At 38.3% G+C, this 16770-nt stretch overlaps 1 protein-coding gene across 1 annotated transcript; it reads left to right on the top strand.

Annotated features, from left to right (window-relative positions):
- The first annotated feature begins 7342 nt into the window (after positions 1-7342).
- LOC127374166 (melanin-concentrating hormone receptor 2) lies at positions 7343-16211 on the top strand. The gene is made up of 2 exons (XM_051419220.1): positions 7343-8010; positions 10312-16211. The coding sequence occupies exons 1-2, from the start codon at positions 7607-7609 to the stop codon at positions 10949-10951; spliced, it is 1044 nt and encodes a 347-aa protein (XP_051275180.1). The 5' UTR covers positions 7343-7606; the 3' UTR covers positions 10952-16211.
- The last annotated feature ends 559 nt before the right edge of the window (positions 16212-16770 follow it).

Here is a 16770-nt window from a genome sequence, read left to right as displayed (position 1 = left end):
ACCAAATGAAATGTGGTGTGGGACAGGAGACAATATATGTGTGCATATATGTACTATATTTATGTGTGTATGTGCATTGTATTATATATTCTCACACTGTAGATGTATAGTTCTTTATATAGACATTTATGCTTTTTTATTTCTGTATATTTCTGTATTTTTACATAGGTGATGTAGAAAGTATGAATCGAGTAATTGGAAATAGTGCATTTCATACAACAGCACACTGCATGTGGTTCTAGCAGTCAAAAACACTCACGTAGACCGAGAGCGTTCTGTTATCCAATCACCAAGGACGTGCCAAAGCAACAGCCCATTTGCCCTCTTTGTTTTATTTTTGCTGTTGTGGTTGCATAAATACGAGTAGCCCACAACTGCTTAAGTAAGTCACCATATCATCTAAACTTTTTGTAGTGGCTTTCCTTCTGGATGTCACTATAGGCCACAAATGAACTGTGGGCACAGTAACTTCAGTCTGACGCTCACAGGAGATTTAATTCAATTTAAAAACGTTTACCAAAAAAAAAAGGTGAAATTAAATTGTGTCACACGGTAGAAAAACTATGCGCTCCCGTGCCTAACACAGCTCTCTGCCTGACTGACGTCACTCACTACATCAACAGGAGCATGAATAATCAATTCTACATGCATTGTTTCTGCACATTTTAAACATCACACATGACTAATGTTTGCAGTATATTTAAATTAACTTGTTGCCTCACATTATGGCTCTTACACTTTTATTACTTTTGTATACCTCCGCAGGACACATATGATGGGACACAACGATGGGGCAGTCCAGAGCCCTATGGCCCCGTCATGTGATACTGTAGCATCCAAACTTGGCATTGTTTCTGTTGTGTGACGGCTTGTGGAAAATGGTAGTTGTGGACATGTTTAACAACGATTGGTATAACCAGTGGGATGGCCTCTTAATATAAATCTCCTCATATGGTTCTCCACATTATGGATCCGCATCATGTTGTGCAATATTGCCTTATATTATCACGACCAATTTTAGCTAACTAGCCAGCTGGCTAACATATAGGCACATACAGGCTTTGTCGAAGTGACAAAAAGAATCACAACCTTGCACTTTTGATACCCAGTGACAGAACATCCTCTTTACCGTGAAAAACACTCCCACGTTACCCATTCCCTCTCTCTACCTGAGCTGAGAAACCGGAGGTTAATTTTCTAGTTTTTCTAGTTTCTAGTAATGATGAAATCAGTGCAAACTCCTTAATGCTCCTGTCACGTAAGTTAAGTAAAGGTCCATTATTTTACACTTTTCCAATGTTTTGATATCCATAAGACGGAGTGTTTTTAAGTACCAAAACGTCTCAGTATAGTTTTACAGCTCCTCTCTGTGGAACTCCAGCAAGACCAGGGCGTTCTGGGCTGCGTTCTGTCCGTATTAACATTAATGTACCTCTCTTCTGATTGGCTGACTCATTTCTGTTTGACACACAACCAGGCCAACCTCAGCTTTAGGAGCAGCGCCTGGGGACCTGCCTTAAGCCAGTGCCTTGGTCAAGGACACGGACGGGGGAATTAACCTAACATACATGTTTCTAATGGTGGGGAAAACCAGAGTGCCTAGAGGAAAAAAAGCAAACACGGGGAGAAAATGGTAACTCTGAGGAGAAAGTCCCTGCCCCAGCTAGGATTAAAACTCCTTTCTGGGAAGCATTAGTGCCAACCACTGAGCCACCGTCTTGCTGGGCTAACTTTATGTCACAGGCAATTATACTCTTCACAGTAACAAGACCTCATCAGGAGTGAAGGGAGAAATGTGAGAAGAGCAGGGCATTCAGCCAAGAGTCAATGTTTTTTTATTTCTTACTTTTTGTTTTTACATTTATGCTTCTTTAAATCAACACTACATTACTTGGGTGCTATGGGGAAATAAGATCGTAGTAGTTTAAAGGAATAGTTTGGAAACAGCTCATTCGGATTCTCTCTGAGAGATAGAACAGAAGATCAATAGCGCTCTTGCGTCTGTGTGATAAATATATAGGTCGAGCCAGCAGCTGGTTAGCTTAGCTTAGCTTGAAGACTGAAAAACAGGAGGAACCAGCTGGCCTGGTTCTGTCCAAAACTGGCAAAAACCTGCCTACCAGTAACTCTAAAGCTCCCATTATATATTATATCTTGTTTATTTAATCCATACAAACACTAAAGTTTGTTGCTGTATGTGGACGTATGTGCCAGACTATTTCTTAGTGGGGAGCAGTTGCCAACCAGCAATGGTTCCAGGCACATAACTCCCCCCCCCCTCCATGCGTTTGGTAATATGCACCATTTAAACTCAGTTGAAAGGAAAGGATCCAAGTCAAGGGGCAGATTCAAACCAAGAACAGTGTTATTACATACAAAAAGAGGCCACCAACAAACGCTTGATTATCTTTCATGTGCAAATAATTTCCTTCAATTACCAGGGGTGGATCTAGAGAAATCGGCTGGCATGGAGACTTTAAGGGATAGTTTTATTCTGATTTTATGGCAAACAATCAAATATATCAATATTTGCTCGTAAAAGTCCCGAAATGAAGAATGGATTAGATTACTGTGGCACATTAGTACAGCATTACAGAGAAATATCTACAAGTGGCATTAGAAATCAATTTATTGTTTTATTTCTGAATCTTTCAAATCATTTTTCTAAATACTTGTCTTTTCTTGTTGAGCATAAATCTGTCACTTAGTCTAAATGTGTCCATAACAGATCGTTACAATATTTGTTTTAATTTCCATTTGAAACATGTTATTTAGAAAACAGCTTCCCCAAGATCCTCCCCTGTGAACTGTACATCTCTACATCTCTGTCTATACCTGTATCTATTTAATGTGCCTAAAAAGAGTCCTTTGTCTTAGGAAAAGGGAAATTCTCATTATTTATATTTGACCCAAGATGCAATAAAGTACAGTTCTCCTAAAACTAGAAGACAGAGTACCAGCTAATATGTGATGTATTCAAGTGAATTAGCAGCAGTGAGTGGAGGAAAGCTGCGTGTCCAGTAATAAAACTAGCTCCAGACTAAATTGGCCTTTCAAATCAGACTAGTTCAAACTAGATCTCAATAGATATTGTTTGGAAAAACCCTAGATTTACACTAATAAACTGTACTCATTTTCTCAATGCTAATGAAGACTTGAATTAAACCTCCAAAGAAACAAGAATAATGCTGTTTGTCACATGGATACCACGTGGACTTGTTGGTCTATTTCAGTGTACGGGCCAGTTGTTATTGAAAAGAATAAACCCACACAATGATTTTGCTGAAATTATTTTCCGGCTCAATTTTCACATACACATAGAAAATGCAGTAAACATCAGTTCACTGCTTCATCACAAAAGGTAACAATATCCTCTCTCCATGTGCTGATCCCTTTAAGCGTTTTGTTTTTGTGACTGTATTCCTTTTTATGCTTCTGTTGTTCTGTCAGTCCTCTGATACCACCATATTGTGGGCTTTATGTGATCTGTTCCAGCTTTTATAAGCCGCCTCAGGCCAGTGGAGTGTGCTTATTATCTAATTAATGAGGACTAACATATTGTAGATTGTTAGAATTAAGTCCTGGACTCCATTGTCAAGAACTAACTTATCCATATGTAAGGTGTCTTTTAAAAAGCCAAGATTTTAAAGCTGGGATTAACTATTCTCAATTAGAACCTACTTTGGGTTTAATTTATACCCTTAAACTGGCAATAAAAGTCTTTACACTTTAATGAGCTGTAATATTGTGTTGATCCAGGTTGGAGATTTATTGAGTACTGATGCCCTTTTTGAGCAGTGTCCCGCTTCAAATTCGCACAGGTGCACACCTTCAGCAACGTCCTCCTCTGTCGACCACTGAGCAGATGGGAGGTACGACCCTACTAACCCTGTCTTGCACCAGTACACACGGTGGCAGTTGTTGAAGGAAGAACAGATTCACTGCTCGGGTTTAAAGATATTTGTAGCAGCCACAAGTCCAGTTCTTAAAGCTTGTAACTGCAACCCATTACAGTTCATACAAATTCAACTCCCAATAGCTACAGAAAGACAATAAAAAGTGACTTTTATGACTATAGAGTCTCCATAAACCTGCTTTGTCCACCCACTGTCAACATACTGTATGAATACCCTGATCACTTGATGCATGGACAGATCTGAAGCACTTTATTTCTCTGAAGAAAAACAAACCATTATAATAAAAAGACATGACACATATATTTTTCTTACGGAATAATGTTAGTAGGAAAAATGGAGGCAAAGGGGAAGCTTTTAAGCAAATTATTGAAAGCAGAAAAAAGATCATTGTGGAGAAAATGTGTCAACAATCTTGTCTTTTGCATCTTGCTACAATTATGTCACATTTTTCAACCAGCTTTTAAGGACGTGAATCTGACAGTCTGAACGTAATGTGCTAGACATTTTCAGGACTTTGGCAACCCTCTGAGTCCCTGTAGGCTTCTGCATCATTATACCTTCACCATCATTGCTATACTTCACTGGAATCAGCATGAGCCTTTCCTGGACATGACTGGATGAACACACCACTCGCTGGGCTGTCTTCGGTCCTGACTTTCAAACTGACAAAACATGGCTTCTTTAAAAAAATATTCAACTTCTTCCTTAATCTATTCATCAAAATCACTTTCTCTTTTCACTGCAACATCATCTGAACCAGGCTCACAATAGTTTGATGATGGTAGCAACTTCAGGCAAATAATAGATCTTTTGTTGTTGTTGTTGTTGTTGTTGAGATATAATAAAGAAAATTATTTGTCCTAGTTTTTATATCACAGACCACAGTAATAAAATACTGAAAGTCTCCAGTCAGGCTAGGCTCTATGAAGCTGTATTTAGGCACAGCAGTACTTTGAGCTAAATGCTAACATCAGCATGCTAACACGATCATAATAAAAATGCTAACATGGTGATGATTGGCAAGTATAATTTAAAGGACTGTTCAACATTTTACTTTAGCATACTATAAAGGGGATGTCATTACTTTTGCAGGTATAAAGATAGATAGATAGATAGATAGATAGATAGATAGATAGATAGATAGATAGATAGATAGATAGATAGATAGATAGATAGATAGATAGATAGACTTTATTAATCCCCGGAGGGAAATTGGGTCGTCATAGCAGCCAGTACACATAGTTATTATTATGGTCATAAACCAAAGTATGTTTTAACCTGATGGTGGCGTTAGGTGTTAAGTCAGAATAAGAGTAAAGTAATTATAATTCATCCTGAGAGGGACATGGATCTGTGCACCAAATTCAAACTGAGTCAGGGTGCTGTTGTTATGCTCACTGGAAAGGCTCTGCTACACTTAGTTTGTATCATTGGCAATCATTGGAGTTTACTTGACTTTTGGATAGACCTTTTTTTACAGCAGCCATTTGGACATTTTTTAAAGGTCTATGCATCCAACAGTTGTTGAGCTATTTCATTCCAAACCCACAAATGTGAACCTTGCAGGGGTGCTAGCGAAGAAATCAGGGGATAAGCAAAAGTCATTACTGGGAACCATGAACGACTGTAAAAAATGATGTGCCCATCCATCTTGTAGAAAATATGGATTTATCCTGAGGGGAACATGAGCATCTTTATCTGTTTTCTTTCTCTCGTTTCTTTTACTACTGTTGATGAGGGTTTTTAGTATAGTATATATAGTGTGTGCTTTGTAGAAATTGTCTGTGCTATGTGTTTTTTTGTTTGCTTATTTTGGTTTCCTTGAATAATAATGTAATTTTATTTTGCTAAAACCGGGGAGGACTCTGAATAAGCCTTTCAAGCTTTCTTCCTCTCCTGCAGTGTAATTACTGTTTTCTATATGTATGTATTTTGCTTTGTATTATTTTCCAACTTAACTAAACTAAAATATAAACTAAACTAAACTAATATCTGTATGTGCAGAGTTTCATGGCAATCCATCCAAACGTTAATTAGTTTCAACAGATAAATAAAATGGATTAGCCCAGAGCCTCAAGGTTTTGCTCAATAAGCAACTGAGTTCCTTCTTAGGGGACTAAATGCAGGTCCTCAATTTAAAAGTTGGTCACTTTAATTCTCTCTTATTTGATCCCACTGTATCTAAGAGTCAGAACCAACTGGCCTTGCTCTTTTAGTCTTTCAGACTTCATAGCCACACTAGACAACTCTTGTTTCTGTCTCTGGTAAAGAGCGGGTTAGACTCACAGCTCTCACTTGAAGAGATGAAGATGATAAAAGAAATTAATAATGGGAATTTTATTCAGGGTGGATTTTTCTTTTGCCGTCAGTAATGCACAGAGCTGAGTTTGAAGAGCTCATTGAAGCAGGTCTACTGTGTTCTGGACCAGCGAGAATGGCCAAGAGTCAACGTGTATTTTTTATGAAGGCTTGTGTGAAAATAATTATATTACTGTGCACTTTGAACGGTAGTTGGAACAGTAATGAAGCATCACAGGGAATGAACAATAGGTACCTGAAGCTGGCATGAGCTCACATTTATTCCTGCTGACCTGTGGTCAGATTCCAGCAGAACCCCCTTTCTGCTGAGCTGCTTTAAACTCTGGATCAGCTACTGGCCTACTAAAGCTGATAATGTCAGAACAAAGCTCTGAAGAAAATCATATCTTTAGTATGAGTGTTACACAGCAGCCTTCAGGGCACATTCACCATTAAAAACATAATTGCAGGTGATAGTCTGAATCAGTTCAATTTCTTAAAGCTGGAACTAATCATAATTTGGAGAAAACAAAAAGGGGGTGTTCAAAAGCCCTCCAGAAGTGTGTGTTTTAATTGAAAACCAAAAAGGAACACAAATCTCTTTTTATGTAAAAGTAATTGAACCATGTGGCTTTAGTTTAGCCTAGGGGTATATTCAGTTTTAAAAGTCCCTTAGATTTATTTGTTTGTTTATTTGTGAAGATTCCCGGTAGGTGGCCTAAAGCAAAGTCATCCTGGATTCCACAAATTTCCCACTGTTTCATCTTGTCTTAAAACTTTTACCATAAAGAGGTCATAGTTATCTTTACTGTCTTTCTGATTCTTCCATTTGGTTATCTTATAAAGTTTAAACCTGAAAACCTTTGTAATCTATGTATTTATCACACTAGGAAACAACATTTCACTTCTTAAAATACACAATAAACATGTAGCAGAGAGTTTGTTTACTCTCCTCCTTAATTTAAATGTGGTATTAAGATGTAAAAACCAAGATTTCTGGCATTTAAGCTCAATTTGAAGTGCTTTCTTTTCATTTGCTTGTCTTACATGTACGACAGATCTTTGAAGGGAGGGAACTAGTTGCCCCTGAGGCGCATACTGTGTTTAGCACAGCGGATGCGCACGGTAAATGTTCAGATCATAGTTTGCTTCCAGAGATAAACATGTTACTGCGACCACCACTGCTCATGCACTAAAACGTGATTAGATTCTGCGTTTTCCTGTTTTACATCATATAATCTTTGCCAGGGAAATCCACCTAACTCAAGAAGAGGCTACGCGCTCTTGGAGAGTGCGCGCGCCCAAGTTTGGAGACCAGACACCGGCCAGAGAGCGCCCGGTGCGCGCGTTAATTACAACCACACCGAGGCGATTATTAAGAGGATCTGAAGATGAATGACACGGACATATTTTGCAAAAACAACCAAACAGCGAACTTGACTGACCCATCATGTCTGAACTCAACCCACCCGTCTTACAACCACATCGACATCACCACTTTCATGCACATATTCCCTTCAATTTATGGGATCCTGTGTTCAGTTGGAGTTATAGCCAATGGACTGGTCATCTACGCAGTGAAAGCATGCAAGAAGAAAATGGTTTCGGACATCTACGTGTTGAACTTGGCAATAGCCGACATGCTGTTCTTGCTTGTGATGCCCTTCAACATTCACCAGCTGGTCAGAGACAGACAGTGGGTCTTCGGAAACTTTATGTGCAAAGCGGTTGTGGTGGTGGATGTCAGCAACCAGTTTACCACAGTGGGGATTGTTACTGTGTTGTGCATTGACCGGTAAGTTATGAATCCATCCATATGACAGAGTTGATGCCAATGTGTTATTACTATTATTTTTCTTTTAAAAAGAAAAAAAAGTAAGATTTGTTCTTTAAAGCACCCCAGTATAACACTATAACTACGAAATACAATATTTAACTATATATTTTTAAACAACTACAATAATACTTAAAAAAAACCTCTCTGAGAATAAAGGTAAAACTATTAGAATAATAAATTAGTAAAAGTATAATTTCCTCCTGTTACCCAGTGCCCATGGTGCCATCATTTTAAAGGAGGTAATCACTAAACAGTGCATCTAAAAATATATCAATGGAGTGGTAATGATCTGTGCAACAGCCCATGAAGACACAATGTTCCCTGCATAAATTATGTATATGTCATGTTTATGATCTGAACACACTTAGAACATTTAAATTAGTTTATTGCCAAGTGTTAGACCAATTTGAAGGTAATCACGGGAGCAGGAGTTGTTCCCAGAGCTATACATCTTCATTATGATATACATAAAGCATTTCCATAGTGCCACTAGACCAGCTAATTGTGTTCTGATGAGGAGCAACACCTGTAGTGGAAAATATCCTTTTTAACTGGTCTCAAAAACAAAGTGGACTCTTATTTTTTTATTATTACCAGCACTGTTTGGAGTAGACTTGATATGACAGCAATTCAACTCTGTCCTTTCAAATAACTATAATCATTTTTTTAAATGTTGCAAAGCTCTGTTGTTGCACATCATGCACAGCCCTATGAATCCTTAAAAACAGCTAATTATAGGAGATAAAACTAATGATAACATACAATAAACAAATACACAGAGAGTCTAGCCTGTGTGTGTTACCTCAACAGGTTATGAAAAATAAAAGGAGACATCATTTTAGTTTTTAAAATGTTTCACGAGGCAGATTAAACATCTTATTTGTCATCCTAATTCAATGAAACTATTGTGATTAGTTTTCCATTCGGCAGCTCCAAATGATAACCCTCAGGCCCCTGTCCTAATCAAAATCACATTTCTAGTTGTTTGTCTGACTTTAGGAGCACAGTGTAGTCATAGTGAAAATGGAAGCATCAAATATTAATATTACCAAGTTATATCTGTTAAAAAGATGTATATCATGTCATAATTCACACAAGTTACTTCTGTTTGTACCACTTTATCTCAGGACACGTGTGTAATTTCATGTCGTGGCAGTTTTTTGGACTCACAAAAGTCACAAAAGATTTGAAAAGTATAGAACATTTTGTTGAAGAGCAACTTTATATTAGGTTTGTACAGGATCACGAGAAATATTTAAACATTAGAAAGAAATACTGTCTGGATGCTGTCAAAACAAAACCTTTTTGGACCTGAATCTGTTTGCCCTAATGCAGTTTTTCTACAGTGAAATCAATAATGTAAACTTACATGGTTGGTACAGTTTATGCCCTTTATAGCAACTGCTTCTTCCTCTGTATAAAAACCTAAATGGATGTAGCCACATTTACAGCTACAGAGCATAAAACATTTAGTGCACTGGAGTTCCAGTAGTCCGGAGTGTAAGTTTTGATCGTATCAATATCTAACTTGGCTGATCTGAGGCAACACATGAGTAGGACAGAGACTGATTATTGATCTGCACTTATTGATTTGACCATCACACTAAAAGTACATTTATTTAACTTCAACAGAGCTTCTGTTGATAAACAGAATGCTAAACTATTCATTTATGGTCTAATTGCAATTAAGCAGGATTTCCTGGAAAAAATTACTAGAATGTCTGTGTCTTATGAAGTGCTTCAAATGCTATATGGACACAGCTAGTTGTATACATGTTTGTTCTGGCATGACCACAGCGTAGCATGTAGAGAGCAACTGGAAATATGTAATTTGCTCCACTCAAATGACACTTGGTGTAAGTAATGACATAGTGGCCATTTATTTCCTGCAAATGTCCTAAAGATGGAGGTCAGTTTTGATGAAATTAGCTGAGCAGCTTCTCATATTGAAACACAATCAAATATAAAATCTAAATGGAAATCTGTTCACTTTCTCCTGTCTCCCTGTTTAAATGATACTAATTTGTCCGTGCATGCATCACTTTACTGAGCACGTAATATATTGAGAGTGTACCTCTGACATAGCACTTGGTTTCATCATTCCCCCTTGCCTGATTTGATTCTTTGAGCTTGTCATGGATGAAAATTACCTCTTAAAGCAAAGCTAATGTTCTTGATATGCACTTCAGCAAAGTTGCGTTTATCATTTGTTGCCTCAGACTGCAGTCCAGCTCTAAAAGAGAAACTTCTTCCTCCTAGGTACATTGCTATTGTTCACCCCACCTCAGAGAAGAGGACCATCCAGTGGACCATCGTCATCAACATGCTGGTGTGGCTGGGAAGCTTCCTCCTCACTGTGCCGGTCATGCTGTACGCCAGAGTTGTTCGCAGACAGCATTTGGAGGTGTGCATGATGTACCTGGACGGGCCTGAGGACATGTACTGGTACACTCTCTACCAATCTATCCTGGGCTTTATCATCCCTCTGATCATCATCAGCACCTTCTACTCACTCACCCTCTATCACGTGTTCAGCTCCATCCGTCGCGTCAAACGTAAGCAGTCTGTTTGGGCTAAAAGAGCCACCAAGATGGTCCTAATGGTCATCGCCCTGTTCCTGATCTGCTGGTCGCCCTACCACGTCATTCAGGTGATCAACCTGACCAACAACAACCCCACTATTGCTTTTGTGTATGCCTACAACATCAGTATCTGCCTCAGCTACTCCCACAGCTGCATCAACCCACTCATGTTGCTCATCTTCGCCCAGAATTACCGCGAGCGTCTTTGCCACAGGAACGCACCGCACAGCTCCCAGCACTCGTCCAAGATCACGGTAGTCAAAACGGATGGATCCAGTACGACCAATGATCCCAACTACCGCTGTACTGTCATCTGATCAGAAAGATTACTTTTTGTATATACACATGTAAATGTTTTGCTGCTGGCCCCCGAAAAGGAAGTGGCTTGATGAATGGTGTTGCCTGTGAGGTAATATTCTCCAGATATTTCAAATAAATAAGTCGAAAATGAACACCTTACAAAAAAACTGGGTGTGAAGCTTGAGAGGCAATATCAACCGCGACTAACAGGTAACGTCAATGGTTTTCAACCTATACAGTACCACAATGTCTCATTCAATCACTCACAGTCACATATAATCATGTCTAAAAATAACAGCCACCTCCCTTTGCTGATGAAGCCACTGTCTCTCTCTACATGCCAACTGATTATCAAACTATCTGCCCTGCAAGACGGGCTTCTTTCCCCCTGAAAGCTGACCTACAGTGTACATCTCTTTTTACTTATCCTTGTAGGATGAACCTCCCTTCACACGTCTAGCCTTGTCTAATGACCTGCACTCATTATGATAATGATAATTACATATTATCCCATGTTATTATTATTATATTATTTATCTACCCAACACTTCCCCCTTTCATTATAGTTATTATTTCACAATATAAGCAATGAGATCACAATGGTTATTACTTTTTAATGGATTTTCTCCTGCTAAAACTTGGTCACAGCCAAACACTCATACCAATGCACATACTGCAGATCAGCCCACTAGCTCACACTTTCATCTGCATATTAATTTACTTACATAATTCTCTGCTCTACACCGACTTATTTATTTATTAACCCATTCCTGTTTGATCGTTTTATCGTTTTATTTAATTATTTGTTTTGCACCCAGACCCATTCTCTCCCCCTCCCAGTTACGGTTAATGAAGTTTCAGGAAATCATCCCACCATCAACGGTGGTGATGAGGCAGCACCTCTAGCTCAGCTGTAGAGTCCAGCGCAGGGTGGTGGTAGTCTCGGGGGGGGGGGTTTACAGGGCAGGGTAATAGAGCAAGGACTGGGTCCACTGCATTAAAGCAACGTTTTATATGATTTGGTATTTGTTGCTGGGTGTGCTCTGTGGTAAATATGGATAACGTTACAAATGTATTTGTTATGATTACATTGCTTATGATCAAAAATGAGCTAGTCAACATTTTGTTAACACAGCACAGCTAAACATCAAGCAAGTGCAACAACACAAGACTTTGCTTGCCAGCTAATATAACTTATTAGTCCCACAGCCAGAAGGCCAGCTTGCCGCTTTTTACTTCACAAAGCTCTCACAAGTCAGTCTGAGATTTACTTGAAGAAGCTGCTGAGCCTGGTTACACTCCCCGCCTGCTGGCATGTTGGTTGAGTGCTCTGAGCAACCAGTCCCAGGCGTTAAGGGCAGTACAGCGGCTAAGCAAACTAGCAAACAACAGCTACATTTGGCAACTCTTTTAATCACAGAGAGTTGAGGCAGAGCAGACATCAGAGGGAAAATGAGAAAACATTTTCTCCATAAAATATGATCCAGTTTTCACAAATATCAGTGACATAGTTGGTGGTGTGTGACTTATTGCCATAAAGCGCTACGCATGTCCTGATCTGGAGCAAAAAGTTACATAGTGCAGGAACAGGTGTATAAGGCACAGAGAGGGAATGAAGCTGTTATTGAAGCTGTTATTTTAAGGTGGGAAAGTTACATAATTGTTGGTTTAAAAATAAACCAAAAATGATCTCCCTTTCTTGGCAGTTCCTGAAAGGGGCCATGGGTATCTGCAATGGACCAGCACCCTCCCAAGGGTCTAGGTGTGACCCATACACTTAGGGTTTAGTTTATCTACTTTCATTTTATTCTATATTTGTTTATTTACTCAGTCTTTCACTCATACACATACACATGTGTGCCCTGCATAACAACTCTTAGCAACAATAACGGGCTTGCATATATTATTATATAATTATATAATTATATTTATCATAATATCTATTATTTTCTTTTGGGGGGGGGTGTTCTGTCAAGTTTCTGTCATGTTTCCTCCATTTGAATGTACATATAAACCCTTTTCCTCTACTTCTATGTATTTTATATCTCTACCTCTGTCTGTGTTTATGTACTGTCCCCTTTCACATAAAACAAAATGAAACAAAGGTTTTAAACAGAAACTCTAAGGAAAAAGAAACAGATCTACTGCTCAGAGGGAGGTGAGCTTGCTAACGAGGACAGCAACTGTCCCTGAGCCAAAACTAGAGAGAATATCAACACTGACTTTCAAAGATGCACAGATGACAAGGGACACTGAAAAGTCACTCATATGTGGCTCTTTTTTCTTTTGGACTCAGACCTTTCATTATTAACCTTTGTCAACCGCCGGCTACGTCCATGCTGGACAGTGACAACACTGAAGTGCAGCTTGTGAGATTTGTCACTGGCGAATATTAACAAGATCAAGTGTGAAATACTGAGATATTAGCTGTCTTATTATCAGCCAGCTTCCTGGGGGATTATGATAAAATGTAATTCCACTTCATAGTTGTAAGAGTTGTCTGATGGAAACATTGTGACTTAGTCAATGGGAACACTTTGCTCATAACCAATGGCTAATAAATAATGTACTAATTCTTTATAGATCAGTTATAAGGGTTCAGGTTGTAAAAAATCTAACTGGCTGGTGTGTTTTTTTTTTTCAATAATGCAGTTATAAATGTTGGTAATCCATTAATAAATGCTCAAGAGTTTCGAATAACACTAACTCATTGTTTGGTAGGTGAAAGAAATCAAAAGCAATTCAATTGTATAGTAGTCAAACATTAGAGAAACATTTCACAGCTGGTTTCAAGTGCTTTTGTAAGTCCAATAACAGCTCAGTTGTGTTAAAAATTTGTCACTAACATAACATATAACATACATAAGTACTGTATCTAATGAATATTTGCCAATGGCTGCAGAATGGATGACACATACATACATGCTGTACCTGATAACAGAGCTGAACAGTCAGTACACTGTTGTTATAAATACAGTATTTAAAGAGAAATACTGGTTGGTTATCATGAGCACAGATTTAAAGCCTGGTTAGTTTTAGACTCGGAAGAACAGCCCATTTCTGTTGGTTTTAGACTCTAATCGCTGGAAAATGCAGCGTAAAACACCAGCGAGTGCTTTACACCCAATGTCTGAACAACATAAAGGCAAACAAGACAGATTGTCGGGACAGGCCTACGATGGGGCAGTTGATCCCAGTGGATGTGTTACAATCTTTATGGATTGTTTTTAAAATGTCCTTTCTTTTTTCTCCTGAGCTACAGTTACGATCATTTTAGCTGCACACCCCACCAACAGCGTCCTGTTATCAGGTGGGGGTCAACTAAATACTTGCAGGTTTGTTACCTGGGAGGTTATCTGGTGAAACAGATACAGTGAAAAAAGTGGATACTATATATTATATATTAATTTAGATGGTGTTGGTTGCCTTAATTAGCAGAATAATGTAGTTGTGTTCTCTTGTTGTCATATTCATTGTACAATGTCCTTCAGGTTGTTGTTTGTGGGTTTTTTTTATTTTCAGTGCAAGATCAATCTGTATTCACCCAAACTGCTCAGGAGCTGCTTTTAAATTTAAGCTTTGAAGTGTATCGTTTGTGACAAGGAGCTTTTTTCATAATGGACTCAAAAGACAGAAACAGTGATATTGCAGAGACATGAAAGTACCTGTCCTGTGCTCTTGAATCGCTATAATGTAATTTGGCTGATTGTATAGTACATTTGGACATTTGGATAATGAAAAGTGAGACACGTTGTACAGAAACATTATATTTGCATTATCTTTTGTCATCAGAGTTATTAAGTATGTTTACAGTGGCACTGGAGCACTAAATGTGATGTACTTTGTGTCCTGTATACAAATCACTCCTCCATATGTTCAAATAGACGTGCACCACACTGTCATTATAGGGTTCTTTTCTGTGCTGTGTGCAAAGATTGTACAGTAGGCATTGTTTTAGTCTGATCAAGGCTGGATTACCATCTGGGCAAAGCAGGCAACTGGGTCCCAGGTCTGTAGGTTCACTCTGTGGAAATTAGTGTATGGTAATTTTATAATATGCAAATGTGTTTGGTTATATTCACCAGTAACGCACAATATAAACTGAACTGGTAAAGGTGGCTCCTGCATTCTTTTCATGATCTTGAGGCCTTGTGTTTTAATCTAGTTTGAATACCTTTAAAGGAGCACTCCCGTGATTCACAATTCAATTTAAAATTGGGGTCAGACGTTTAAGCCTTAGTGTTAGTTCAAACACACTAGATCCTACATTTCCTATAATGCAACCGATAGCATATTTTTATGAGACGTAATCACGGTTATTTTCAGACCTTTACGAGAGCTCCTCCAGAGCCACAGAAGAAATTATTCAACTGTTGTTGCTGTGAGTATTCCTAAATAAAGTTGAGTGTGATCAGGTGGCCCACAGCTTATTTTTGCCTCAGTGGTTTAATCCGGCCCTGACTTCGATGTATAGTCCATTTTCAGTGTGGTATTGTTGAAAAGTTGTCACACATTTTTGATGTTGAAGTAATGGCTACTAATTCCACTGGCCAATGAAATCATTTCAATTGTATGTGGTTGTTGTAGTCTATGGTGAAACATACATGCCATAACTTATAAATAATCAATATATGAGTCATAACTGAATGTAAACATTGTTTGTAAAGATTCAGACATATATTGTGTGGTATACTTGTATACTTAATTATTTTCCAAATGTTGTCAATGGAGAAACTGCAGCCTGTACTTTGATAGTCAGTAATTTAAGCTTTGTCACACAAGCTGTTTTTATTTAATTAATCAGTGCTCTTATTTCTTTTTACAATATTTTACAATTTTAACAACCATAAAGAATATCTGGAAGATTCAGGCTTTTAATCATTGATTGGTGCAGTGGTAATATTCAAGATTTATCTTTGATTGCCCTCACCACATCAAACAGAAACACTTGACTTTGCTCTTAACAGTGATTTTTCATGAGCTTCTAGGGGATGCCAAGTGAAGAAGTAGAAAAGGACTGCATGAAAATAAGACGGACTGTCATTTATGGTGTTGTGTCTGATGTTGTGGGACATATTGTGACTAATGTGACCCCATTGGAAACAAAGGTCAGTGGGTTAACAGTAGAAACAGTCGCAGAGGGACAACAACAAACAATCATCCACTTACGTGACCCTGGATGAGACCACGACCTTGTTTCTTGTTTGATTAACTAACGGCAGATTCAGACTGCAGAGGATTTCATAAAACTGCATTAAATTTCCTCTGAATTATCAATGTGTCGTCACAGCAGTTTTATGAATGATAGATTTTTTTTTTCCTGTCATGAGGCCAAAATGCTTTGGGAATTATGGATCCTCGATGTAATTTGATTTGAAAGTTATGGACACAGTTGAACAAAATTATCATGGTAGCCCAAACTGTATCTTTGCAATTTTTTCCCTATTTAATGAGATTGCCTGATTGAATCTTTGACAATCCTTATTTTTCAGACTGGATGAGTGTAACACAGCAAATATGTGCTGATGCCCCTTTGAGGAAAACAAAACACATGCACATATAAATATAGAACACCCCTAAAATAAAAAGAGGTGTATTGTGGTGTTAGTGATAGCTATCATTTTTATTTTGACTCTCATGAAGTCAAAATTGTATGTTACCATGAGGTTGCTAGGCAACAAGCATAGACTGTAGGAAGATGCTAAGCCTGAGCGCTAGTTGCTAAAAAATAGGCTAGTTACTGTGTGTAAAACCTTGTGTAGCCACATTTTTATATTTCTGTTAGTGAGGGAATCAAGCAAACAAGATATAATGTGTTAATGTTAAATAAGTTGAG

Source organism: Dicentrarchus labrax, unplaced genomic scaffold (genome assembly GCF_905237075.1).
Source record: "Dicentrarchus labrax unplaced genomic scaffold, dlabrax2021, whole genome shotgun sequence".
NCBI classification, from domain to species: domain Eukaryota; kingdom Metazoa; phylum Chordata; class Actinopteri; family Moronidae; genus Dicentrarchus; species Dicentrarchus labrax.
The sequence above is the reverse complement of the archived record's forward strand: the minus strand, read 5'-3'. Positions and strand labels throughout refer to the sequence as shown.

Excerpts from the sequence above, each read along its gene's own strand:
- LOC127374166 (XM_051419220.1), top strand. The coding sequence starts at position 7,607 with ATGAATGACACGGACATATTTTGCAAAAACAACCAAACAGCGAACTTG. Across the intron at positions 8,011-10,311 it reads ACTGTGTTGTGCATTGACCG|GTACATTGCTATTGTTCACC; the intron begins GTAAGTTATGAA and ends TCTTCCTCCTAG.